At 42.5% G+C, this 27,857-nt stretch overlaps 1 protein-coding gene across 2 annotated transcripts in view; it reads left to right on the forward strand.

Annotated features, from left to right (window-relative positions):
- The window catches only part of fgd4a (FYVE, RhoGEF and PH domain containing 4a), a 206,416-nt gene that overhangs the window by 54,719 nt on the left and 123,840 nt on the right, over positions 1-27,857 (forward strand). The window contains exon 1 of one of the 2 annotated variants that reach the window (XM_048548479.2): positions 7,946-8,140. The exons of the other annotated variant lie outside the window; for it this stretch is intronic. Coding sequence (XP_048404436.2) covers positions 8,089-8,140 — 52 coding nt within the window. The 5' untranslated portion in view covers positions 7,946-8,088. Of the gene's footprint in view, positions 1-7,945; positions 8,141-27,857 lie in introns of those variants that run through there. 2 annotated transcript variants of the gene reach the window in all.

The following is a 27,857-nucleotide window of genomic DNA, read 5'->3' on the forward strand; positions in this document are numbered from 1 at the left end:
ACGTTGGCTTTTGCAGCAGGGGTCAGTTTTTTTTAGAATCAGCTTAATATAGGCTTGTGTTTACCTCCAATCATCGCCTCGGGCTTTGTAAACAACAAGGAGCTAGGGCTGTAAAGGCAGGCGGTCTACCTTGCCTGTGTACCTAGCCCAGTTTGCAATAATCTCTGCACTGAATACATAGTACAGCTTTTGCATCGACAAGTTTGTAAATCGGCATGTAATGTGGAGCAGAACTGAAACCTGGAAACAGCTGTTTCCTATTTAACAGAGGAGAAATTTCAGAATTTATTTTCTCATTGTCAAATCATCTTAGTATGTTTTCATTGGTATAAATGCGTAATTTGATCGTAGTGCAATAATAGTGCACTTCTGACTCGTGTCTGTGATGAATACTGAAATAATTGGCTTCTTGCTGAAGACTGTTTGATTACAAATCTGTCATAATCCAATGCCATTGCTGAAAAGCTGATATTAAATCTTGTCCCTTTTATTTATTACTAATGATGGGTTTTATGCTGGAAGCAGTTTCTTTTCTTTTTGACCATTTTCCCATATGTCCCTTTATAAGCATTAGCAAGAATGTTTACAAAAATGGTATTAAAATATTGTCAAGTATGCCCACCCTGGAATGAACACACACTTTGTTTATCATGGGTATCAAAAATTAACAGAAAATCAGGTTCTCACTGGTTATGCCTCCTAAACGTTTTGAATAGCATAGAAGGTGAAAGTTATTACTCTTGTGTTTCTCAACTATACTGCTCAAATATAGTTTCCCATAGGAACATTTAGTTATCTAACTTTCTTTCAGCTTTCTTTCTAAGTAGCCAGCACTTGATGTAATCTGTTCACTTTCAGTCTGGACTGAAGTTTCTCTTCATTTTCATTTCTGGGGTTATTTTTCAAGTCTGCCTTCGCTGGAAGCATGGCATGTTATTTTTCACTGTTTTACTTAATGTCAGAGAATTAACTCAAAATCAATGAAGTATTTACAGAAAATAAACTGGAGTGATCTGGGGTGGTTTTCAGTGATTAGCACTGCTGCTTCACAGAGCCAGGGCTTCATTTCCAGCCTTGGGCATCTGTCTGGAGCTTGCATGTTCTATCTGTGTTTGTGTTTCTGCTGGTTGCCCCAGTTTCCTCCCACAGGGGTGGTTCTGGTTGGGATGCTTTTAGGGAGGTCATTGCAGACTTGTTGGACCAAATAACCTCTATCTGCACCATAGGGATTCTCTGATTGAAGGATGTGGTTGTGATTCTTTACATTTTCTGAATACATCTCTGATTCCTGACAGATGATCAGTATTTCTGCAGTTTATTTAGAATGTTTCATGGAAAAAAATATTGTCTTATACTCACACTTAGTACAGAAGCTAAGTTTTTCAACATGTTCTTGGTTATTTATACCATTTTAAAGTAATTGGAAGATGCACCTCACATCACACATCAAGTAGAAAATGATATGCTTATAGTGTTAGATTAGGAGCATATTTTTAAGCTGAGTGGGAAAGATTTTAAAGGGCACGAGGGGCAGCTTTTTTACACAGAAAATGGTTTGTGAGTGGAATGAATTGCCAGAGAAAGTGGTAAATGCAGGTCTGGTTACAATGTTTAAAATACATTTGGATAAGTTCATGAATAAGAACATTTGGAGGGATATGGGCCCAGTGCAAGCAGGAGAGACTGGTTTAGTTTGGGAACATGGTCAGCATGGACTGAAGGGTCTGTTTCTGTGCTGTGTAACTGTATGGCTCTGTGACTCTATGACCATCAGATTTACAGGATTAGTTTGACAAGACTTAATCACCACGTGGAAAGGGCTGTGACAAAAAATGAGATCCATTCTGTAATTTTAGTCTAATCATCTCTTATTAAGATATTTATATATTAAGATTCATTTGTTTCCAGCTCTGATCAATGAATATTATAAAGACAGCTTAAACTGATTTTGGAGTTGCAGCTTGGGATGGGGCAATCCATATTGAAACAAAAAAAAGCCATGTGATTTGTTCAATGACATATATGACACCCGGTTGGTTGTTTATCAGGATGTCAGTTACCTAAATCCATACCCATTACAGTGAGAAAATATGCACATGTCCAGTTATAATGATTAAAATATGAACATTCTACAAGGAACAGAAATATAGAAATATATGTGAAAAAATTATAGCTTATCTGCTGTTCTTGAAGCTTTAATGTAAGCACACAGGATTCTAGGATAACAAGGTGTAGAGCTGGATGAACACAGCAGGCCAAGCAGCATCAGAGGAGCAGGAAAGCTGACATTTTGGGTCTAGACCTTTCTTCAGAAATGGGGCAGGGGGAGGGCATTCTGCAATAAATAAGGAGAGAGGGGGACACGGATGGAAGATGGGTAAAGAAGAAGATAAAGGAGAGGAGACAGACATGTCAAAGAGGCAGGAATGGAGCCAGTAAAGGTGTGTGTAGGTGGGGAGTTAGGGTGGGGACAGATCAGTACAGGGAGGAAGGACAGGTCAAGGAGGCGGGATGAGGCTGGTGGGAGGGGTGGATAGGTGGGAGGAAGAACAGATCACCTAGAAACCGATATCCATTTCAAGCCTACCGACTCCCACAGCTAACTAGAACACACCTCCTCTTACCCAATTTCCTGCAAAAATGCCATCCCCTATTCCCAATTCCTTCACCTCCGCCACACCTGCTCCCGAGATGAGGCATTCCGCTCCCGGACATCCCAGTTGTCCTCGTTTTTCAAGGATTGCAACATCCCCTTCACAGTGGTTGAAAACGTCCTGGGCCGTGTCTCTGGCATTTCCCACAACTCATCCCTCACACTCCCTCCCTGCAATAGCAACCAAAACAGAATCCCCCTCGTCCTCATGTACCATCTCACCAACCTCCGGATCCAACGCATCTTCCTCTGGCACTTGCGTCATCTGCAATCCGACCCCACTACCAAAGACATTTTTCCCTCCCCACCCTTATCTGCTTTCCGGAGGGACTGCTCTCTCCGTGACTTCCTTGTCCACTCCACACTCAACTCCAACCCCACCACACCCGGCACTTTTCCCTGCAACGTCAGGAAGTGCTACACCTGCCCCTACACCTCCCCCCTCACCACCCATCCCAGGCCCTAAGAAGACCTTCCACGTTAAACAGATGTTCATCTGCACATCTGCTAATGTGGTATACTGTATCCGCTGTTCCTGTTGTGGCCTCCACTACATTGAGGAAACCAAACGAAGGCTTGGGGGCTGCTTTGTGGAACACGTACACTCGGTTCGCGACAAACAACTGCACCTCCCAGTCACGAACTCCCCCTCCCACTCCTTGGATGACATGTCCATCCTGGGACTCCTGCAGTGCCACAACGATGCCATCTGAAGATTGCAGGAACAGCATCTCATATCTCACTTGGGAACCCTGCAGCCCAATGGTATCAATGTGGACTTCACAAGCTTCTAAATCTCCCCTCCCCCTACCGCATCCCAAAACCACCCCAGCTCATCCACCCTTCTCTAACCTGTCTGTCCTTCTTCCCTCCTACTCCCTCCTCCCACCTCAAGCTGCACCCCCATTTCCTACCTACTAACTTCATCCCGCTCCCTTGACCTACCCGTCCTCCATGGACTGACCTATCTCCTCCCTACCTCCCCACCTACACTCACCTTTACTGGCTCCATCCCCCCTCTTTGACCTGTCTCTCCACCTATCTTCTCCTTTATCCATCTTCTATCTGCTTCCCCCCGTCTCCTATTTATTTCAGAATCCCCTCCCACCACCCCACCCCATTTCTGAAGAAGGGTCCAGACCCAAAACGCCAGCTTTCCTGCTCCTCTGATGCTGTGCTCATCCAGCTCTACACCTTTTTATCTCAGATTCTGCAGCAAAAGCAGTTCTCACTATCTCTGAACACTGGATTCTAGGTTGTATTTACAGAAGAATTCACTACAAATGTGTTATTTTGTTATACTAGAGCTTGATTTATAGATAGAGCTTCATTTATAACCGTATCCAGTTTTAGGTCCCTTTAGAACAGGTTCTGGAAGGCATGCAGAGGAAGTTATCCATTAGTTTCCATTTAAAATATTTCAGCTACTTTGGTAGCTTGAGAGACCTCAGTCTCAGTGGTTTAAACAGTGACTGAAATGGGATAACAAAGTGTGGGGCTGGATGAACACAGCAGGCCAAACAGTATCTTAGGAGCACAAAAGCTGATGTTTCAGGCCTAGACCCTTCCTCAGAATAGGGGGATAGGGAGAGGATTCTGAAATAAATAGTGAGAGAGGGGGAGGTGGACTGAAGATGGATAGAGGAGAAGATTGGTGGAGAGGAGAGTATGTGTGGGGAGTTAGGGAGGAGATAGGTCAGTCCGGGGAGGACGGACAGGTCAAAGGGGCAGGCTGGGATTAGTAGGTAGGAAATGGAGGTGCAGCTTGAGGTGGGAGGAGGGGATAGGTAAGAGGAAGAACAGGTTAGGCAGGTGAGGTTGAAATGGTTACCATTTCAACACCCCCTCCCATTCCTTAGAACAACCATTTCAACTCCCCCTCCCGTTCCTTAGAAAAAACATTTCAACTCCCCTTCCCATTCCTTAGACCACATGTCCATCCTGGGCCTCCAGCAGTGCCATAATGATGCTATAAAGCAGCAACTCATATTCCACTTGAGAATGCTGCAGCCTAATGGTATCGATGTGGATTTTACCTGCTTCAAAATCTCTCCACCCCCCACTGCATCCCAAAACCAGCCCAGCTCGTCCCGGCCTGCCTAAACTGTTCTTCCTCTCACCTATCCCCTCATAGAACATATAGAACATAGAACATTACAGCACAGTACAGGCCCTTCGGCCCTCGATGTTGTGCCAACCTGTCATACCGATCTCAAGCCCATCTAACCTACACTATTCCACGTATGTCCATATGCTTATCCAATGACGACTTAAGTTTGGCAAATCTACTACCGTTGCAGGCAAAGCGTTCCATTCCCTTACTACTCTCTGAGTAAAGAAACTACCTCTGACATCTGTCCTATATCTTTCACCCCTCAATTTAAAGCTATGCCCCCTTGTGCTCGCTGTCACCATCCTAGGAAAAAGGCTCTCCCTATCCACCCTATCTAACCCTCTGATTATTTTATATGTTTCAATTAAGTCACCTCTCAACCTTCTCTCTAATGAAAACAGCCTCAAGTCCCTCAGCCTTTCCTCATAAGACCTTCCCTCCATACCAGGCAACATCCTAGAAAATCGCCTCTGCACTCTTTCCAAAGCTTCCACATCCTTCTTATAATGCGGTGACCAGAACTGTACACAATACTCCAAGTGCGGCTGCACCAGAGTTTTGTACAGCTTCACCATAACATCTTGGTTCTGGAACTCGATCCCTCTATTAATAAAAGCTAAAACACTGTATGCCTTCTTAACAGCCCTGTCAACCTGGGTGGCAACTTTCAAGGATCTGTGTACATGGACACTGAGATCTGTCTGCTCATCTACACTAAAAAGAATCTTACCGTTAGCCCTGTACTTTGCCTTCCGGTTACTCCTACCAAAGTACATCACCTCACACTTGTCCGCATTAAACTCCATTTGCCACCTCTCAGCCCAGCTCTGCAGCTTGTCTATGTCTCTCTGCAACCTACAGCATCCTTCGTCACTGTCCACAACTCCACCAACCTTAGTGTCGTCTGCAAATTTACTAACCCATCCTTCTATGCCCTCATCCAGGTCATTTATAAAAATGACAAACAGCAGATGACCCAACACCGACCCTTGCGGTACACCACTAGTAACTGGTCTCCAGGATGAACATTTCCCATCAACCACCACTCTCTGTCTTCTTTCAGCAAGCCAATTTCCGATCCAAACTGCTATATCTCCCACAATTCCATTCCTCCGCATTTTGTACAACCCTCCTCCTACCTCAAGCTGCACCTCCATTTCCTACCTACTAACCTCATCCCACCCCCTTGACCTGTCTGTCCTCCCCGGACTGACCTATCCCCTCCCTACCTCCCCTCCCATACTCTCCTCTCCACTTATCTTCTCCTCTATCAATCTTCAGTCCGCCTCCCCCTCTCTCTCTATTTATTTCAGAATCCTCTCCCCCTCCCCCTTTTCTGATGAAGGGTCTAGAAACATCAGCTTTTGTGCTCCTAAGATGCTGCTTGGCCTGCTGTGTTCATCCAGCCCCACACCTTGTTATCTCAGATTCTCCAGCTTCTGCAGTTGCCATTATCACTGAAATGGGATAGTTTAGTTGTAGTTGGCTGTGGCAGACTGGATAAGGCTAATAGCTTAAGCATTCATTGGAGTGTTTCCAGGTCGGTATAAATCCAGCCAAATATGCTAGGGTCTTGTGGCGCAGTGTGGTGTCCCTCCCTCTAAGCTATATTCCCACCTGCCCTGGAGGTGTGTCATAACATTTTGGTTAAAATAACTGAGGGAGTCGATTATTTTTACATCGACCACATTTGTCATTTGGCTAGTTAGGTAGCATCAGAGGTTGTGTAAGGGTCAAAGTAGGATGTTCTATTGTTTTTTCCTAAATAACATCTTATGTGTGGAGTAGATTGCTGGCTAGTGCAGTGCTAATTTGTTTAACAGAACCTGCAACATTTTTCTATGCTGGGGAAACATTCACCTCTTAGGAAAGATACCTTACAGCCAATAATTTATACCAGGGTCAATGTGATATCTTGGTTTAGCCTCAGTCTCTTTATACACTCTGAGGAATTTTCTCAGGTATTTCACCCAATAAGACTGTGTTTATGAGAGATAATGGGAACTGCAGATGCTGGAGAATTCCAAGATAATAAAATGTGAGGCTGGATGAACACAGCAGGCCAAGCAGCATCTCAGGAGTTGTGCTCCTGAGATGCTGCTTGGCCTGCTGTGTTCATCCAGCCTCACATTTTATTATCTAAGACTGTGTTTATTCTTGGTTCCAGGTGAGTAAAGAGTGGTTGTGTTACCTGGACCAACTGGCCTTCCCTGTATGTAATTTTGACAAATTCATGTTTTAGTACAATTACCAGTAGAGTTTTCAGCCTTCTTGCTTTGGTGAGTTCTTGATGCTGTTGCAGTGTGATTGCAGCCGGTTTGATTTCGATGGAGGCAGAGGAGGAGTAGGAACAACTGCAGTTACTAAGACTGCCCGAAGATAGCAGGTGAAGATGATTGTTCATAAGGTGTAATCGCCAACAGACAGGGTATGTAGGCTGAGAGATTCTTTCTTGGAATTACCTGAAAGCAGTGTATTAGGCAGCCACTTATTACTTTTGACAGATATCTGCAGTCTCCCGCAGCAAAATGATCTGCTTTCTGGGCAAGGAGACCATTCCGTGCGAGCAACTGTCAATATTGTCACTACTTTTAACTTATTTGGCACTGTGTCCTTCCAGTCTGTGATGAGTAACTTCTCCAGTATATTCCGGTTGTCAGTTCACAGGCACATTAAGAAAGCCAAGACTAAACTGTAAATGAATCGCTGTCAGTGCAGCAGAGATCAGTGATTTGCATCAGGAAGGGGGAGATTGGCATTGACATATTGTTCGAAGAACTGTCATAGCCCGCAGAATAGACGTGTCTGTTTTGGTCAGGGATGGATGTGCGCAAATGCGAATGAGGCGTGGGGATTCAGAAGTGAGAAGTTGGCGAGCCTCATCTCTTCAGATTGACGGGGGTTCGAGATTCTGTCAGTCTTTTTGGACAAAAGTGGCGGCGACAAATCATGCCATTGAAAATATAAACCAAGAATCAGTTTTAATCACCAAGAGTACAGAAAGCAGTTTAATATTTTCTAACATGAAGATTGGTTCCTGACTATTTCTGCTTTATTATACAACTTGTATCGTTTGAATTTTACTGCAAAAGTATTCTCAAACTTCAGCTGTCTTTCACAATCATCCGGGACCTCCCTGAAGGGTTGAGTCTGATGTAGTAATGCAACCTCAAACGGAAATAAGTTGACACCTCTAAATATTTTTAGCCAGTTTCATTACTGGTGTTATTCAGGAAATGTGTTTGACTGTTCACTAAAGCTGTCAGGTTTAACTTGCTGACGATATTTTGTGTAAGAGTATGCAGTGCGGCTGAACAAAAATATGGATCAGACTGTAAATTTCAAAGTCAAAGATGCACAAGTTACTCTCACTGGTAGGTAAATTTTACTAACAGACAAGCTACAATGGAAGTTTGAAATGATAATTTGTTTGGTAAATTTTAAAATAAATATTACTCCACAATATGCACTGATGTATTCGACCAGTTTTGCTTTTTAAAAAAAAGTAATGCCATGATAATCTGTTGTATTTTCTCAAGGCAAACATTGCATGCAGAAATATAATGTAATGAATTTGAGTGCTTCAGTGTAGGAAGGTTTTGGGCAGTCTAATGGTTTGAAGTTTTGTATACGCTGTTCATTATGATAAAATTATGTACTGTGGTATATGATTAAGTATCCAAACATAATTACAGAATGGAGCATAATTAGATAATTTGGCACATGGGCTATATTTCCTGATTCTCAGGTGGTTGTTTCTGAAGCATGTTGGGAGCTACGCATGGCACCCCTGCAGAATCTCTATTTTAGCAGACGACAAGGAGTTGCCTGGGAAATTCAACATTCCACCGAGCAATTTCCCTATGCTTATAACACACCAAATGTGCCCATTTAAATCAGAGAATTCGGACTATCCCACTGCAGTTGAGTAAATAGTCACACCATAAAATCTCGACTAATCTTAATTAAAATCTTTGTCTAACTCTTGGGTAACTATTAAAATGACCCTCAACTTTGCATACACTTATCCAACCACACTCCTCCAGTCCCATTATATTATCTAAGGACTGAAAGGGCACAACCTCTCTTTCTTTTTATTCGTTCATGGGATTTTGAGCACAGTCGGCCCAGCATTTATTGCCCGTACCTGATTCCCATTTAGAAGCTGGAGGCAAGCTGCCTGCTGAAACTCTGCAGTCCATGTGATCTAAGTAGACCCACAATGTCACGAATGAGGGAGTTCCAGATCATGCATCCAGTGACTCTGATGAAATGTTGATATATTTCCAAGTCTGGATGGCGTGGCTTGGAGGGCAATCTCAAGGTGATGGTATTTCTAAGTACCTGTTGCCCTTATCCTTCTAGTTGGTAGTGGTCACAGGTTTGGAAAATCCTCCTGGAAATAACTCCTTCCTCTGGAACCTGACCTCCATTCTCCCATTTAGCCTTCCCAACTTGCTCCCTTAAACTATGCCCAGGACATGAAGCCCATCCTTAGATCCTGGAACCCGACTCAAACCCCAGCCACATTGATCACACACTGAGAGACCCAACAATCCTTCCCCTACTCCAGGCCCAACTCTGCTGCGGATTGGGCATGCAATCACCCTCCCCCTTTCACCGCTCTGGACCAAAGTGCAACCTCTGATCTCCTGTGGCCCTGATATCTCCCACCCTGCCTTACCCTAAACAATCATTACTTACCTGGCTCCCCTTGCCAGCTTCCATCCTGGCACCCTATCCGTGGTCCACCTGGCACCTTACTAATCTGAAATTGAAAGTGTGCAATGGGGAAGGGAATAGCTGTGACCTCGTGGGAGTGGGCAGAGTGAGTGACCATTGAGGGAGGAACTGCCAATGTGAGGGCCTTTAAAAGGAAACAACATCACACCCAGACCCAGGCACTGTACGGACACAGACCTGTGGGCTTCCTTGCCATCCCAATGCATCGGTATCCGAATGTCATGTTTATCTTACATATGCAACCTTTCAGAGGACCTGTCAAAGTTGCAGTCTGTGGTAGAGACAAAACACTGCAGATGCTGAATCTAAGATAGACAAACAGAAGCCTGGAAGAACACAGCAGGCCAGGCAGCATCTGGAGGAAAGGAGCAATCAATATTTTGGGTATTACCCTTCTTCAGGTCTTCAGAAAAAAAATTAGCTTGCAAAGCCTGAAAAGAGCAGTGGAAGCAGGTTTAACAACAGATTAATTGGGTAATTATCTGAAAAGAAAAATGATGTAGAACTCTTTTGAAAATGTGGGGCATGAATCTAACTACATTACTCTTGCAGAAAATTGGCACAATCTTGACAAGCTATGTACGCTTGCTGTTGTCTGTTAGCCAGTTAGCCCAAGCTAAGATAGTACAGTCTGTGGATAAAGTCAACCTGCAAAGGCATATCCATCTCCAGTGAGAGACACAGCTTTCCATCAACCATGCTGCAGTCACTAGAGTGTCACTGCGTTGGAACCCCAAGTGAAGGGATGCAGTTGCTAAGTAGTTGGCTTTTGTGTGCAAGATGATCTGATTTCATTTACAAATTTGGTATGAAAAGTTTGTGTTGTGGAGATTTGTATTTTTGCAGCATGCTAAAGTGAACACTGTGAAATTCAGTGACGGAAGGCAGGTGGGGTGAATCTGTGAATGAATATAACATTGGGGTTTGAGTTACTGGCATTGTAATCAGAAGAAATCTTCGTGGTGACTCGGGTAGAAAGGAATTGTCAATGTTGTCCCCTCAATTCCTCCTCATCCTCATGCTCCTGCTCCTCAGCTGCTCACCATACAGTTAGTGGCAAGGGTTGTATCCTCATGATGATGAAGTTGTGCAGGATCCATGCCACTTGTCCCCTGCTTTTCCAAGTACTGTTGATCTCTTTCAGTGCATTCAGATGTCAGCGGTATGTTCTCAGCATGCCAGTAGCCAGTGCACAACATTTCATGAGGCAGCAATGTTTCCTATGCATGTATGCAATCTACATGTGTGAATTACATATCAGAGTCAGGAGTTGCATAATCAATGGATAGCCTGTGTCTTCCAGTGGCCACCATTTGGTTTGTGATGGTGGATCAAATGCCATTGGCACCATAACAGCTACCAAGATACCAAGCATTTACCCACACTTATATAGTTCATGGTCACATGCCAAATGGTATTGAAGATGTGGAATCTGTTTAGATATTAGTAGAGAGCATTATTGACATTTGGCATCTGCAAAACAATGTGCATACAGTAAGCATGCTTCTACTGAAGTGCATCCATCTGACACAGTACACCTGCTCAAGTTTAGATAAGACAATCGATCCCTGAATATTCTGGGTATTCAATGGAATTCTGATTGATGCCTAATTTTTGTGATTAACTAGTTTGTTCAGAAGCCTTGAAGTCAGCAAAAAGTTCTCAGCATCTGGAATCCCTGTCACTGTGGAACTTTTGTCAATTTTGAACTTGTACCCACACCCAAACCCACACATTCCTGCATATTAAAATTCAGTCTGTGATTGTAGAACAAAATGACGTGTATCTTTTCAGCAAACATGACCATTGTTCACCACAAAGCCTGACATTCTATCTTACGTTGTGCACAAGTTCATGTCAATGTTCATAGAGAGCAAGAATTTCCCTGTAGGTGATGACTTTTTGGAATGAATCTGCTATAGCTCCTGCAGACATGTCTCTGATGAGTGACCATGTGTTGACCATCTACTTTGTTGTTTTAAAAGTTTGCACGCTGCCAGTATATGAAGTGGTACGCATATCAGTTAATAGTGCACCACTCTGAGGGCACAAGAGCTTCCACATACTCTGAAGGTGAAATGAAGTGAGGGACAAGGATGAAATGAAGAATAAAAAGAATAAATTGGATATTGAATACACCTGCCACTAGTCATGCACTGTATGCATAGTGAGAGTCAGAAGGAATAATAGGTTGAGGTCAGAAACAAAATCATGTGCAGCCCAAATTGTCTCTTTTAGTGTTGCCAATTACCTTGGTGTTTACTGTAGCCCTTCCCCACGATGGCAAGTATAGTTTCTTCAAGTAAGGAGGATCTCTGAATTCTCTCCCCATTAGTACCGGCCTGCTGTCTAGTGTTGTGTACAGTAATCTCCTAGAAGAAAGAAAGGAGTGTTTAAATGATAGTCCTGTTATGTATTTGGAGAATGCAGATGTAATGCTGGACTAGCTGCTAGTCAGCATGCATGATGTATATTGAAAGTCAGTGGAAATTGTAAATTTGGTGAATGTGTGATTTGAGGGGGAGGAGTGATTCTCAGAAGATCGAGGTTTGGGGGGGGAGGTGGAGCAGTTTGAATGCCTTGAGTGTGTGGTAAGTAAGTTTGTAAATTTAATAAAGAGATATGAGCAGAGCACAGTAGTAATCAGACCTAAACTCTAGTTAGATTATTGAATACCAGTAATACTGGGGGCAGAGGGCCAGTGAGAGCAAGGAATTGAAGGAAATCTGTATTCATACGGAAATGGTCTTGGAGTAACTGAAGAAATGAAAGGCCGAAATATCCTCAATCCCTGATAATCTACATCCCAGATTATGTAAGGAAGTGGCCCTAGAAGTAATGGATGCATTGGTGATCATTTTTCAAGATCCTATAAACTCTGGAGCAGTTCTTCCAGATTGGAAGGTAGCTTATGTAATCCACCCCCTCTCCCCTACATTTAAGAAGGGAGACAGAGAGAAAGCTGGGAATTATAGACCAGCCAGCCTGATGCAAGTCGTGAAGAAAGTGCTAGACTCTATTATAAAAGAATTAATAGCTGGGCATTGGGTAAACAATGGCAGGGTCAGACAGAGTCAAAATGGATTGATGAAAGGAAAATTATGCTTGTGAAATCTACTGGAGTTCTTCAAGGACTTAACTAGAAAAGTTGATGAGGAGGAGCCAGTGGAGTTGGTTTATTTGAATTTTCATAAAGCTTTAGACAAAGTCCCAAATGAGAGATTACTGTGTAAAATTAAAGTGCATGGGATTGACATAGCACATTAAGATGAGTAGAAAATTAGTTAGCAGACAGGAAACAAAAAGTAAGAATAAACTGTTCTTTTTCCGAACGGCAGGCAATGAATAGTGAGGAACCTCATGGATCAGTGCTTGGACCCGTTATTCACAAGACATGCAAATAATTTAGATGAGGGAATTAAATGTATTGTCAGCAGATTTTCAAATAATACAAATCTAGGTGAGAGAATGAGCTGCACAAAGCATGCAGGATGCATCAGTGTGATTTGGACAAGTTGAGTGAGTGGGCAAATGCATGGTAGACGTGGTATAATGTCAATAATTATGAGGTTATCTTCAGTAGTAAAAATAGGAAGGAAGATTATTATCTGAATTTTATAAATAGAGAATGTGCAATGAGATGTGGTGTCCTCATACACAACTTGCTGAAGATAAGCATGCAGATTCAGCAGGCAGAAGAGGATGTATGTTGACCTTTACGACAAGAGGATTTGAATACAGGAGCAGGGAAGTATTGCTTCATTATGCAAGGGCTTGATGAGACCATACCTGAAATATTGTGTGCAGTTTCAGTCTCCTTATCTGACGAAGGATGTGCTTGCTATAGAGGAAGAGCAGGGAATGTTTACGAAATTGATTTCTGGGATGTCAAGACGAATGTATGAGGACAGGTTGAATCCATTAGGATTATATTCACTAGTGTTTAGAAGAATGAGGGGGTAATTCATAGAAACCAATGAAATTCTAGCAGGACTGGACAAGGTAGATGCAGGGAAGTTATTTCCAATAGTGGGGGAGTCCAGAATCAGGGGGTCACAATCCAAGGATGCAGCATCTTTTAGAACTAGGATGAGGAGAAATTTCTTTAGCCAGAGAGTGATGAGTCTATGGAATTTGCTATTACAAAAGCAGTTGAGGTCAAAACATTGTATGATTTCAAGTCAGAATTAAATGTTGTACTTGAGGCTAAAGGGTCAAAGAATATGGGGGCAAAAGTGGGAACAGGCTACTGAGTTGGACCATCAGCCATGATAACAAAGAATGGTGGAGCAGACTTGAAGGGCTGAATAGCCTACTCTTGCTTTCTATATTTCTACGAATGCTGTTTTGGCATTGCAGCAATGTTCTGGGCGCACAGTATCTCATATCTTTTGAACTGAAAGCTTGTGACCAGTGGCATGCTGCCAGCATCAGTACTGGTTTCACTGCTTTTTGTCATTTATGTAAATGACTTGGATGTGAATATAGGAGGAATTGTTAGTAAGTTTGCAGTCAGGTGGTGTGGTGGACAATGAAGAAGGCTATCTCAGAGTACATAGAGATCTTGATCAGTTGGGCCAATGGGCCAAGGAGCGGAGATGGAGTTTAATTTAGAATAATGTGCGGTGTTACATTTTGGAAAGGCCAATCAGGGCACAATTTATACACTTAATGGTAGGGCCCTGGGGAGTATTGCCAAGCAAAGAGATCTTTGGGTGCAAGGTCATAGTTCCTTGAAGGTGAAGTTGCCAGTATACAGTGAGCTGCCAGTGGATGTGGTGGAGGCTCGTACAATTCCATCTAAAAGGCATCTGGGTGGGTATACGAATAGGAAGAGTTTAGAGGGATATGGCCAAATACTGGCAAATGGGACTAAATTAATTTAGGACATCTGGCTGGCATGGACAAGTTGGACCAAAGGGTCTATTCCTGAGCTGTATAACTCTATGACTTGAATTCTTCCCACTGATAGCAGATTACATGCCTTTAGGGCTTCCTGCACATTTTGGAATAAAAATGCCCCTTCTATTGTTATTGCATTTAAGGCAGCATCAGTAAACCTTGCTGCCCTCTGCTAATTATTTCAATGATACTTTTGCAAAGAAAGTCTTCATTCAGTTTCTGCAGCCAGAATACATCTACCCTTTAAGAGGTACTGGCTGACATTAAATATTGATGGACATGTACAATATCCAAATTCCCCACCCTCCCAACCGTTGTCTCTCTCCACATACCTGTGTAATGATGTGATTAGGCAGTACACGTATTTTGTGCAAACTGAATTGTTTTTGCAATTCGGCATGCAGTATCTAGCCCGAACATGCATGCCTGACTCCAGACAGGATTTGATTCATAGCCCAATTTAGTTTTGATCTCTAAGCTGAATTTGGATTGGATTACAGTCATCTACTTTATCAGGAAAACTGTCCGCAATAAACTTCTGAATGTTCATTAAGGTTTAAGCAGAGAAAGAAGGAAAGGGACAGTAGAGTGTGCGAACGAGCCATGTAGACAGCAGGTATTTCGTATTGTGTTTTTGAAAGGTAAATTATACTTTCTGAATATTATTTAAAAATAAATTCTCAAGTTTTAACCAAATTTAATAATGAAAAGAAAGCAAATAAGTACATAATCTTATAATAAAAGTAATGTTGAAAAGTAATGAGCAGTTAGCTCAAGTTACTACCAGAAGTGAGAATAGAATCCATTGAAATATCTGAATCTGTTTCTTAAATTCTTTTTGTTATCATCTTCAATTTGCACGAAACTGAAAATCTTAAGAACAGAAATGAGGTTTGGGCTGTAAGGTGGTTAAAAAAGTCATAACTAGATCTACAAAGCTTACCTGGTAAATAATATATTCTGTGTTTAACATGTGGCTGGTTGAATTAGTAAGTTTGCGGATGATACAAAGATTGGTGGAGTTGCGGATAGTGAGGAGGATTGTCACAGGATACAGCACAATATAGATCAGTTGGAGGCATGGGCAGAAAAATAGCAGGTGGAGCTTAATCTGGACAAGTGTGATGTGATGCATTTTAGAAGGTCAATTTCATATAGAAATTGTACAGTGAATGGCAGAACTCTTTTAGGAATATTGATATGCAGAGGGATCTGGGTGTGCGGGTCCACAGACCACTGAAGATGGCAGCGCAGGTAGATAAGGTCATAATAAAGACCTATGGCATGCTTGCCTTCATTGGAAGGGGCATTGAGCATGAGGATAGGCAAGATATGCTGCAGATTTATAGAACTTTACAATTAAGCCACACTTGGAATACTGTGTACAGTTCCGGTCACCTTACTACAAGAAGGATGTGGATGCCTTGCAGATAGTACAGAAAACGTTTACCAGGATGTTGCCTGCTGTGGGGGATTTTAGCTATGAAGAAAGGTTGGATGGACTGGGTTTGTTTTCACTGGAATACAGGAGGTTGAGAGGTGATATATCAGAAGCTTATAAGGTTGTGAATGGCATGCAAAGAGTGGAAGGTATGAGACTTTTTCCCAGGGTGGAGAAGTCAGTTACTAGGGGACGCAGGCTCAGGTTCTGGGGTGGAAGTTTAAAACAGATGTGCGAGGCAAATTTTTCACACAAAGTATTTTGAGTGCCTGGAATGCATTGCTAGAGGAGTTGGTGGAAGCAGACACAATAGCAGCCTTCGAGAAGCAGCTGGATGAATACAATGATAGGAAGGGAATAGAGGGATACAGATCCTGTAAGTGAAGGCTATTTTAGTATGGAAGGGCAAAATGTGTCAGCGTAGGCGTGAAGGGCTGAAAGACCTGTTTCTGTGCTATACTTGTTCTTCTTTGTCCTTGTTCTTTAAGAGACTTCAGTATCTTTCTGAAAAGCCTGCAGTTTAAGTTACAAAGTGACAGGTGGACAATCATGTATGTCTCATGCAATCATGCCGCTCTGAGCAATTTTAAATTCAATTGCTATTCTTTGACTCTAGCCATGTTGCCAAAACTGATTATTGAGAAGCTAAAGTACATAACTGTATAGACAGATTATTATAAACACCCAATGTGGTTTCTGGAAAGAAGGGTGTGTCTCACGAACATGGTTGTATTTTTTGAAGGTGTCACTAGGTTAGTATACATAGAGATATAGGCAGTCTATTTAATGTGGTATCTTTTGAACTATCAAAAAGATTTTGACAAGGTGCAACACTTAATGTCAAACAGAACAGCAGATAGTAGACATAGAACTGCCAATGCTGCAGTCAGGGATAGCACAATGTGGAGCTGGAGGAACACAGCAGGCCAGGCAGCATCAGAGAAGCAGGAAAGTTGACGTTTCAGGTCGCGACCCATCTTCAGAATGTAGAATTGGCTGCATTCTTATAGGTAAAAAGTGGACATTACTGGTGGCTGTTCTTCAGAAGAACAATTACTGCAAGGATATTGTTTATGTTACTCATTGTAATGATCTAGTTTGATGGCACTCTGTGCACATGCGCGCGTGTGTGCCCTTGTGTCTGTTGGAATGGGTGGTCGTACTGTCAGATGTTTGCTTGATTTACATTGATAGGCTAGCTGCTAGCACCTTAATTCTGAGATGGATGAATAAAGCACCTACCTGTTTCAAACAAGGGTCTACTGAAACATGCAGAGGACTTGGATTGCAATTTTGAATTATGCATCGGTACACTCTGCCCATTCATATAAGATAATGTTATTGAACTTATAACCACCTTTACTGGGGCCTGCTTACTAAACTGGACAGATTATGTTCATATTTTTCTCTGTGAAACCAGGGAAAGAACAGATGTTGCTCCAATGCCCAATAACAACTTGAAACTGTTGCTATACATATATACATACATATCTATAACTGCACTCAAAAGTGGTGGTGAGCTGCCTTTCTAAATCACGAATCTGGTGTATGTTGATCCATAGGGATGTTAGGCAGGGAATTCCAGGAGGTTGTTGCAGCAACAGTAAAGGAATAGTGGCATATTTCAAAGCCAGTACATGCATGACTCACCAGTTCAGTTTCTGGTCAATGGTGTAACCCGTAGCATGTTGGTAATGGGGAATTCAGAAATGGGAATGCCAGTGAATGTCAAGGGGTAATGAATAGATTCTCTCTTGTTAATAGAACATAGAACATTACAGCACAGTACAGGCCCTTCGGCCCACAATGTTGTGCCGACCTGTCATACCGATCTGAATCCCATCTAACCTACACTATTTGATGTTTGTCCATATGCTTGTCCAATGATGACTTAAATGTACTTAAAGTTGGCGAATCTATTACCGTTGCAGGCAAAGCGTTCCATTCCCTTACTACTCTCTGAGTAAAGAAACTACCTCTGACATCTGTCCTATATCTTTCACCCCTCAATTTAAAGCTACGACCCCGCGAGCTCGCCGTCACCATCCTAGGAAAAAGGCTCTCCCTATCCACCCTATCTAACCCTCTGATTATTTTATAAGTCTCAATTAAGTCACCTCTCAACCTTCTTCTCTCTAACGAAAACAGCCTCCAGTCCCTCAGCCTTTCCTTGTAAGACCTTCCCTCCATGCCAGGCAACATCCTAGAAAATCTCCTCTGCACCCTTTCCAAAGCTTCAACATTCTTCTTATAATGCGGTGACCAGAACTGTATGCAATACTCCAAGTGCGGCCGCACCACAGTTTTGTACAGCTGCAGCATAACCTCTTGGTTCCGGAACTCGATCCCTCTATTAATAAAAGCTAAAACACTGTATGCCTTCTTAACAGCCCTGTCAACCTGGGTGGCAGCTTTCAAAGATCTGTGTACATGGACACAGAGATCTCTCTGCTCATATACACTACCTTGAATCTTACCATTAGCCCAGTACTTTGCCTTCCGGTTACTCCTACCAAAGTGCATCACCTCACACTTGTCCGCATTAAATTCCGTTTGCCACCTCTCAGCCCAACTCTGCAGCTTATCTATGTCTCTCTGCAACCTACAGCATCCTTCGTCACTGTCCACAACTCCACCGACCTTAGTGTCGTCTGCAAATTTACTAACCCATCCTTCTATGCCCTCATCCAGGTCATTTATAAAAATGACAAACAGCAGTGGATCCAACACCGACCCTTGAGGTACACCACTAGTAACTGGTCTCCAGGATGAACATTTCCCACCAACTTCTTTCAGCAAGCCAGTTTCCAATCCAAACTTCTATTTCTCCCACAATCCCATTCTTCCGCATTTTGTACAATAGCCTATTGTGGGGAACCTTATCAAATGCCTTGCTGAAATCCGTATATACCATATCAACCGGTTTACTCTCATCTACCTGTTTGGTCACCTTCTCAAAGAACTCAATAAGGTTCCCTTCACAAAACCATGCTGACTATCCCTAATCAATTTATTCTTTTCTAGATGATTATAAATCCTATCTCTTATAACCTTTTCCAACACTTCACCAACAACTGAGGTAAGGCTCACTGGTCTATAATTACCAGGGTTGTCTCTACTCCCCTTCTTGAACAGGGGAACCACATTTGCTATCCTCCAGTCGTCTGGCACTATTCCTGTAGATAATGACGAGTTAAAGATCAATGCCAAAGGCTCGGCAATCTCCTCCCTGGCTTCCCAGAGGATCCTAGGATAAATCCCATCCGGCCCAGGGGACTTATCTATCTTCACACTCTGTAGGATTTCTAATCCCTCTTCCTTGTGAACCTCAATCCCACCTAGTCTAGTAGCCTGTATCTCAATATTCTCCTCAACAACATTGTCGTTTTCTAGCGTGAATACTGTTGAAAAATATTCATTTAGTGCTTCCCCTATCTCCTCTGACTCCACACACACCTTCCCACTACTAACCTTGATTGGCCCTAATCTTACTTTCATCATTCTTTTATTCCTTAAATACGTATAGAAAGCCTTAGGGTTTACCCTGATCCTATCCGCCAACAACTTCTCATGTCTCCTCCTGGCTCTTCTGAGCTCTCTCTTTAGGTCTTTCCTGGCTACCTCGTAGCCCTCAAGTGCCCTAACTGAGCCTTCACATCTCATCCTAACATAAGCCTTCTTCTTCCTCTTGACCAGAGATTCCACTTCCTTCATAAACCACGGCTCCCGCGCTCTACAGCTTCCTCCCTGCCTGACAGGTACATACTTATCTAGGACACACAGGAGCTTTTCCTTGAATAAGCTCCACATTTCTAATGTGCCCATCCCCTGCAGTTTCCTTCCCCATTCTGTGCTCCCTAAATCTTGCCTAATCTCATCGTAATTGCCTTTCCCCCAGCTGTAACTCTTGCCCAGTGGTTTACACCTATCCCTTTCCATCAATAAAGTAAACATAATAGAATTATGATTGCTATCACCAAAGTGCTCACCTACTTCCAAATCTAACACCTGGCCGGGCTCATTACCCACTACCAAATCTAATGTGGCTTCACCCCTTGTTGGCCTGTCTACATACTGTGCCAGGAAGCCCTCCTGCACACATTAGACAAAAACTGACCCATCTATAGTACTCGAATTATAGTGTTCCCAGTCAATATTTGGAAAGTTGAAGTCCCCCATGACAACTACCTTGTCTCTCACACTCCTATCGAGAATCATCTTTGTTATCCTTTCCTCTACATCTCTGGAACTATTCAGAGGCCTGTAGAAAACTCCCAACAGGGTGACCTCTCCTTTCCTGTTTCTAACCTCAGCCCATACTATCTCAGTTGACGAGCCCCCAAACATCCTTTCTGCAACTGTAATACTGTCCTTGACCAACAATGCCACACCTCCCCGCCTTTTTACGATCTTCTCTGTTCTTATTGAAACATCTAAATCCCGGAACCTGCAACAACCATTCCGATCCCTGCTCTATCCATGTCTCCGAAATGGCCACAACGTCGAAGTCCCAGGTTGTTGGAGATGGTCACTTGTCAGCTCAATCCTGGATATTGTCAATGTCTTGCTGCATTTGAATATGGACTGCTTCAGAATTGGGGGATATTCTAAGATAAAATCCTGTGGGATTGGAAAGCTGAGAAATTTCCTTACTGAATCTACGTGTCTCAGGAGTGAAAATCAAGGCCCATGAATCCCACCACTCAATATCAAACCTACCTTTGGAACATACTGATGGTAAACCATTTGGCTCATGTTTCCTTATGTAATAAATTTATACACTGCCACCTCCAGATTTCTAATTCAGGTCTATAATTGTATAAAAACCAAAAAACTGTGGATGCTGTAAATCAGGAACAAAAACAAAGTTGCTGGAGAAGCTCAGCAGGTCTGGCAGCATCTGTGAAGGAAAAAACAGAGTTAACGTTTCGGGTCCAGTGACTCTTCCTCGGATCTGGTGGTGGATGGGAAAACATCAGTTTATATGCAGAAAATAAGGAGGTGGGTGGGGTAGAGATAAACGATAGGATAGAGCCCAAAGAGAAAGAAAGACTGTTGGACAAACAAAGGAGTTGTTAACAATCAGGCTGGGAGGGTGAGTAGTTGTTAACAGGGACTGTTAGTGACAAAGAACAGGGGGAGTGTAATGGCAGACTATGTGGTAACAAGGCCTGGTGTGTGGGGTAAGGGGCTAGGACATGGGAGAGTTTAGGCCCTAAAATTATTGTACTCCATATCGGAAGGCTGTAGGGTCCCCAAGCGGAAAAGGAGGTGTTGTTCCTTCAGCTTGCGCTGGGCCTCACTGGAACACTGTAGCAAGCCAGAGATAGAGATGTTGGCCAGGGAGCAGGGTGGTTCATTGAAGTGGCAGGCAACAGGCAGTTCAGGGTCTTTTTTTGTGAGCAGAACATGGATGTTCTGTAAAGCAGTCGCCAAGTCTACGTTTCGTTTCCCCAGTGTAGAGGAGACCACATTGTGAGCCGTGAATGCAGTAGACTAGATCCTGGGAAGTTCAGATGAAGTGTTGCTTCACCTGGAAGGTATGTTTGGGCCCTTGGATACTGGGGAGGGACGAGGCAAATGGGCAGGTTGTGCACCTTCGCCAGTTATAGGGGAAGGTGCTGTAGGGCTGTCGGGAGGTGTTGGGGGTGAAGCAAGTGTCCTGGAGGGAACAGTCCCTGCAGAAGGCAGACAAGGGAGGGGAGGGGACGGGAGGGGAATATATGTCTATAATTGTTTAACTTAGTCACATGTATCCCGGTAACCCCTCAATCTATTTAGTTCATTATGGTCTGCCTCCGTCGGTGTAGTGAGGTTAGCTACTTCACAGTCTGAGTTCAACAGTTTCAGACCATAAACACAGTCTCACCATTTAGTTTTCTTCCCTTTGCCTGCTTCTGCTATTTTTGAATCTTTCAGAGAGCAGGTACCTGCTCCAGGCATATGTTTTGCTTATTTTTGCCCCATCATCATCCTGTTTGGTCCTATTAGAATAGCAGTTCTGCAATCCATCCTCTCCATCTTCCACCTTTCATTCTCGTCCTACTAAACCCTTGCTGAAAACTTGTTACATTTCTTACTGCCCTAACTTCTGATGAAAGATCATCGACCTGAAATGAGAACTGTTCTTCTTTCCAGAGATGCTAAATGACCTATTGAATATTTCCAGCATTTTTTTTATTATTTCTGGCTTCCAGAATCCATGGGATTCAACTTTTCAATATAGTTTAGTGTCTTAGTCATTTTAAACATCTGAATTAAATCTCTCTGAAAACTTATATTTTGGTACATTAAAAGGAATGTGTTCTCCATCACTATTGAGTGGAGCTTTCCAGATTCAGGTCTGTCAGTTTGGAGACCAATAAGACAACACATGACTTCATGCCTCATGTTGGAACTTACAATCTGTAAACCTGCTTCTTTACCTATTGCTGTTGATGTGATTAACACTGCCCTTCTGACCTGCCTCCCAAGTTCTAACCCTCTTTAAACTTGAGGCCATCCAAAACACTCCCGTCCATGTGTTTACTCATTTGAGCTACATTTACGAGGTGAGGCGAAAGTACATCAAGACTTCATTTGGCTTCAAGGACCCCAAGCAAAACTGGAATCAATGGGTATCAGGTATCAAATTCTGCTGGTTGGAGACATACGTGGCCCAAAGGGAGATGGTTATGGTTGTTGAAAGTTGGTCATCCCAGCTCCAGAACATCTACGCAAGTGTTGCTCAGGGTAGTGGCCTAGGCCCAACCATCTTCAGCTGCCTTGTCAATGACCTTCCCTCCATCGTCAGAGCAGAAGCGGTGATATTGACCAACGCTTGCACAATGTTCAGCACCATTCACAAGTCTTCAGAAAGTGAAGCAGTCCATGTCCAAACGCAACAAGGTCTGGACAATATCCAGGTTTGGGCTGACAGTTGCAAGTAACACTCGTGTCACACAAGTGTCAGGCGATCACCATCTTCTATCAGCAATATTTTAACTACCGCCCCTTGACATTCAATGGTATTACCATCACTGAATCCCCAACGATTAACATCCCTCGGGCTACGATTGACCAGAAATTCAATGATTTTCTGAATCCATCTCTTTTTTTCCCTTGTGCAAACTAATAATCAAGTTACCCGATCAGCAATTAACAAGCGCTATCCGTCAGGGGCAGTGACATAATACCACAGAAAAACAAAAGGAAGGAAACTAGGAAATCAAATTAGTGTTGCAGGGAGGGATAATATAATCCAGCCCTACTGTGCCCGCCTCTCTCTCTAAAGGCCTTGAGGATGCTGACAAACAGAGCATGCTCCCTCTTCATGGACACTGGGCACAAACATAGCAACGGACGAGAAGCAGGTACTCGGGAACGACAAGCCCTCCATGGCCCCTACCTGAACCTGCTGATGATTGTTTTAGGCAGGCCCCAGAGTAGGCTGATTTGCCTGCCCTCCCTTTGCATTGGGTACTCGGAAATCAGGAGCATGGGGATGGCAGTGGTGCAACTGGAAGAGCAACAATAGATTTTTTTTAAATGGACAAAGAGGGGTGCAGTGCTTACAACCAATATGTACATGGCCCATTGACTCCACAGCATAAACAATTGGAAAATTCAGATTTTTTAAAAACTAAATTTTAGACGCCCACCACTAAAATGATCAATTCATAAGTTCCCAACACTGCCAAAACTCTAGCTGTCTTTTCCTGACACATCTTTAGAGCAGGTGGGACTTGAATCTGGGTGTTCTAGCTCAGAGTTGGGAGCTTACCACTGTGCTCCAAAAGCCCTACAAAAATTTTGTTTATGTTATTTTTAATCAAGCTTTTGAGATCTGTTATGACACATCTCTGAAGCAGATGGGACTCGAACCTGGCCTTAAGAACTTTATTATTTGTTACTTGTTTCATTGTTTAATTGAATGATTTGGTCGTGGGTTTGCAAACAAAAATTGAACAAACTCTGCCCATTGGGGCAGTAAAGGGATTTTTGGTCCAACTCAGTTGAATTCAGCCACCTCCCTCTCCCTACCTCTCCCTCACCTTTGATGCTGTACGTTGCCCTTAGTGGGCTTAGCACATAATTTAATCAGTTGGATAACTGGTGGTAGAACAAAGAAACCTACAGCACAGGAACAGGCCCTTCGGCCCACCAAGCCTGCGCCAATCAAGATCCTTTATTTGTCATCTGTTTTCTAATGGTCTGTGTCCATTTGCTCTCTGCCCATCCATGTACCTGTCCAAATATATCTTAAAAGACGCTAACGTGTCTGCGTCAACCACGTCCGCTGGCAACGCGTTTCAGGCACCCACCACCCTCTGTGTAAAGAACTTTCCACGCATATCTCCCTTAAACTTTCCTCCTCTCACTTTGAACTCATGACCCCCAGTAATTGAGTCCCCCACTCTGGGAAAAAGCTTTTTGCTATCCACCTTGTCTATACCCCTCATGATTTTGTAGACTTCAATCAGGTCCCCCGTCAATCTCCGTCTTTCTAATGAAAATAATCCTAATCTACTCAACCTCTCTTCCTAGCTAGCACCCTCCATACCAGGCAACATCCTGGTGAACCTCCTCTGCACCCTCTCCAAAGCATCCACATCCTTTTGGTAATGTGGCGACCAGAACTGCACACAGTACTCCAAATGTGGCCGAACCAAAGTCGATAATTACCTGGTGGTGGTTAATTGGTGAAAGAAGGAAACACAGGTGATTTGGTGATGGGAAGAAAATGTATTCAGTTGTATGTCAGAGCACTTCTGGATATAAAAAGAAGAAAAATAAATTTTGGAGTTCTTGTGGCATAGTTGTAGTGTCCCTACCTCTGGACAAGAAGCCACAGGTTCAGGTCCCACCTGCTCTAGAGCCATGTATGAACACTGCTGAACAAGTTGATTAAAAATGTTCAAAAGAATTTTGTTTTTTTTTGTATACCCATCACCAAATGAGCTAGTTACCAGACAAATAACAATTAACAAGCACTGCCCACCAGACAGAGCAAGAACAACAAAAACGAAGGAAAAATTAGGGAAGAGAGCGCTGTTAAATCGGCGTTGGAGTGGTAATACACTCCAGCCTCCATGATGCCCACCTCTAAGAACTTTGTTGATGGTATTTTGTCAAACTGTACAAGCATGTGTGGGACTTGAACAAAGGCCTCTTGGCTCAGTGGTACATTACCACAGTCCCACTGGAGCCCTCAGGCCTTCGTTTTTTTTAATTCGACCTGTTCAAATGCATTGTGTACACCGCTGGAGGAGGTGGAACTTGAAGATGACATTTTGACTCACAAGTAGGGACTATGTCATGAGCAATTTTGGGTTCTGGCAATGGAGAGATTCTCATCGTTTTCCCTTGAGAGTCAATAGCATTGCAATCACTGAATTTGCTGCTATAAATATCCTTGGGATCATTAATGTCCAGAAGAATAATTCAACCATAAATACTAGGGCCACAATGACATGTCAGTTGTAGGGCATTCCATGGCAAATAACTCACCATATGACTCCCCAAAGCATTTCCAACATCAAAGCACTAGTCAGGTCTGTGTTGAAATGCATTCCATTTACCTAGATGTGTTCAACTTCAGCAACGCTGAAGCCCAACGCCAGAACATGACACATCATCACTGCCCTAAACATGTGCAGCGCAGGTTACAAAGTAGATTTGAAGACCGATTTTCTTATGTGTTTTGATTTTTAAAAAATCACTTCAGCCCCAAAAATCTAGTGTTGTCTTGACTACCATTGCAGATGCTGTGATGGTTTTATACAACACACAGGGTAAAATCTATTCTGCATGCTAATTGTAACAAAAATATGAAGACAATTTCGTACACAAAGGAAATCTACCCTCATGGTAATAAAATTTACGATCACTAAATAATTACCTTATGCTGCAAAAATAGCTGTTCATTGATTGTAATAAAAACAAATTTGAATTTTATATGAGCTGAATAAGAACATTGTTTGCTTTGAAAAAGTGTTTACACTCTTTGAACTGGTGCACCAGTAGCTATTTAGTTTAGTTTTATATTTAGTCAAATTGCCTCTCAATTGGAAAAAAGTGGTTCAAGCAACAGGAAACTAAAATCTCAGCTGTTTTCCAGATATGGTACTATCATTTGCTGACATCTGGTTTAGAGGTGGCTAATTGTAGATGCTTCATTGCGCAGCATCGGCCTGCCTTGTCTCATTAGGAATGATGCAGGGAGTCAAAGGCAAGGAATAAAATCAATTATTCATATAGTCATTTTCTTTTCAAAAGCTCAACATAAAAGCACTCTACACAGAGTTGAGTTTCTACACCAGCAATGATTGCATTATTTGAGATTTTTCTCTGCTTGAAGAATTTGCAATGCAATTATTTTGTTTATTTTTCAATACGAAACTGGAAAAAGAACATCGCCAGCCAGCTAATTGCAATATTTCTTCCTTGGGGCTATGTGACTGCCTTGTTTCTATGTAGATGAGCTGTTTTGTCAGTAGATGGAGGGAACAAGTAATGCGACTCCCTTGTCTTTCAACAAGCGAAATCAAATCTGGAGTGAAACTCAGTCAATCAAACATTGACTTTCAGTAAAACAGTAATATTGTCTTATTTCATTTTCCTTTCAGTTTACCTACTAAAGTTTTCTTTGTGACATTTTGTAATTTGAATAGAGAATGTACAATGACATTGGATTGCAAAGCGGTAAACAAACAGACATAGACATGAATGACCAACTTGGCACTGATATTACTCTGTCTTCAGTGAACCACCAGTCATCAATTTATGTTTGTTTCAAATATTAAGATTGACAAACTTAATTAGTAAAAATTGCAACAAAGGTCATTATTAAACAGTTAAAATAATCTTAGACCTGCTTTTGACTGCACTCAGCAGCATGGGAAGAAACAAGAACTTGCAGTGTGGCAGTGTAAAAATACATTTTTAGCAAAAATGGAGGAGTCGGCTTTTACAAAAGTCATGGTTTGGAAAGGTTAAAATCTGCCTTTTGATATCATCTTGTTATCACTGAGTTGCAGGTTGGAGACTTCCTACCAACACTGTCATCTAAAGTAGAACAAAACACACACAATAAATATTTTTATAACTAAATAAATAATAACTCCCATGGGGACAGATATTGATTTATAGGTGCTAAATTCATCAAAAACAGAAGTTATGACAGGGTTGGTTAGCTTAGATGGCTGGACACCTGGTTTGTGATGCAGAGTGATGTCAACAGCTTGGGTTCAATTCCCACACTGGTTGAGGTCACGATGAAGGACACTCCTTCTCAACCTGTCCTGTTGCCTGAGGTATGGTGATCCTTAGATGACGGGTGGTAGTTTAACCTTTCTCTAATGAGAGAGCAGCACTGTGGTCCCGGAAAACTATGAGAATTTTACCTTTTTACTTCATATACAATTGCAATTTTTTTCTCAGTGCAGAAATGAATAATACTTCGCAGCAGAACATGCACTGAATATACATTAAAATCCTGAAAAACCCTCCTCCTCCTCACCATCAGAACCAAATACGGCATCCGAATATGTTTCTTGAATTGCATCATCCTGTAAATTGTCAGCCTCATCTATGTCAGCAATACATCATGATTGACCATATCATTCCACAAATAACTACAGTCTGAGTGATCAAATGTGCTCATGTTTGACTGGCTGGCATGTCTGTAATCCTACATGCTAATCTGTAAGTGCTGTTTTGCTTGTGATTTGATTTCTGCTTCTTATTCTGCTATGGGATTAAGCAAATTCTGGAAAGGAGAGGCTGGAGTTTGGGTTTTAAATTGAAGAAGTGCAACGTATTATAAAGCTAAGAGCTGCATAGTTCAGTTGACTGGATGACTGGTGAGTGATGCCAACAGCATGGGTTCAATTCCTGAACCAGCTGAGGTTACCATAAAGAACTCTCCTGCCCAATCTCTCCCCTCACCTGAGTGACCCTAAGGTTAAACTGTTACAGTTTTCTCTCCTTTATGAGAGAGCAACCCGACAATATGGTAGGACTGT

Source organism: Stegostoma tigrinum, chromosome 18 (genome assembly GCF_030684315.1).
Source record: "Stegostoma tigrinum isolate sSteTig4 chromosome 18, sSteTig4.hap1, whole genome shotgun sequence".
Taxonomy (NCBI): Eukaryota; Metazoa; Chordata; class Chondrichthyes; order Orectolobiformes; family Stegostomatidae; genus Stegostoma; species Stegostoma tigrinum.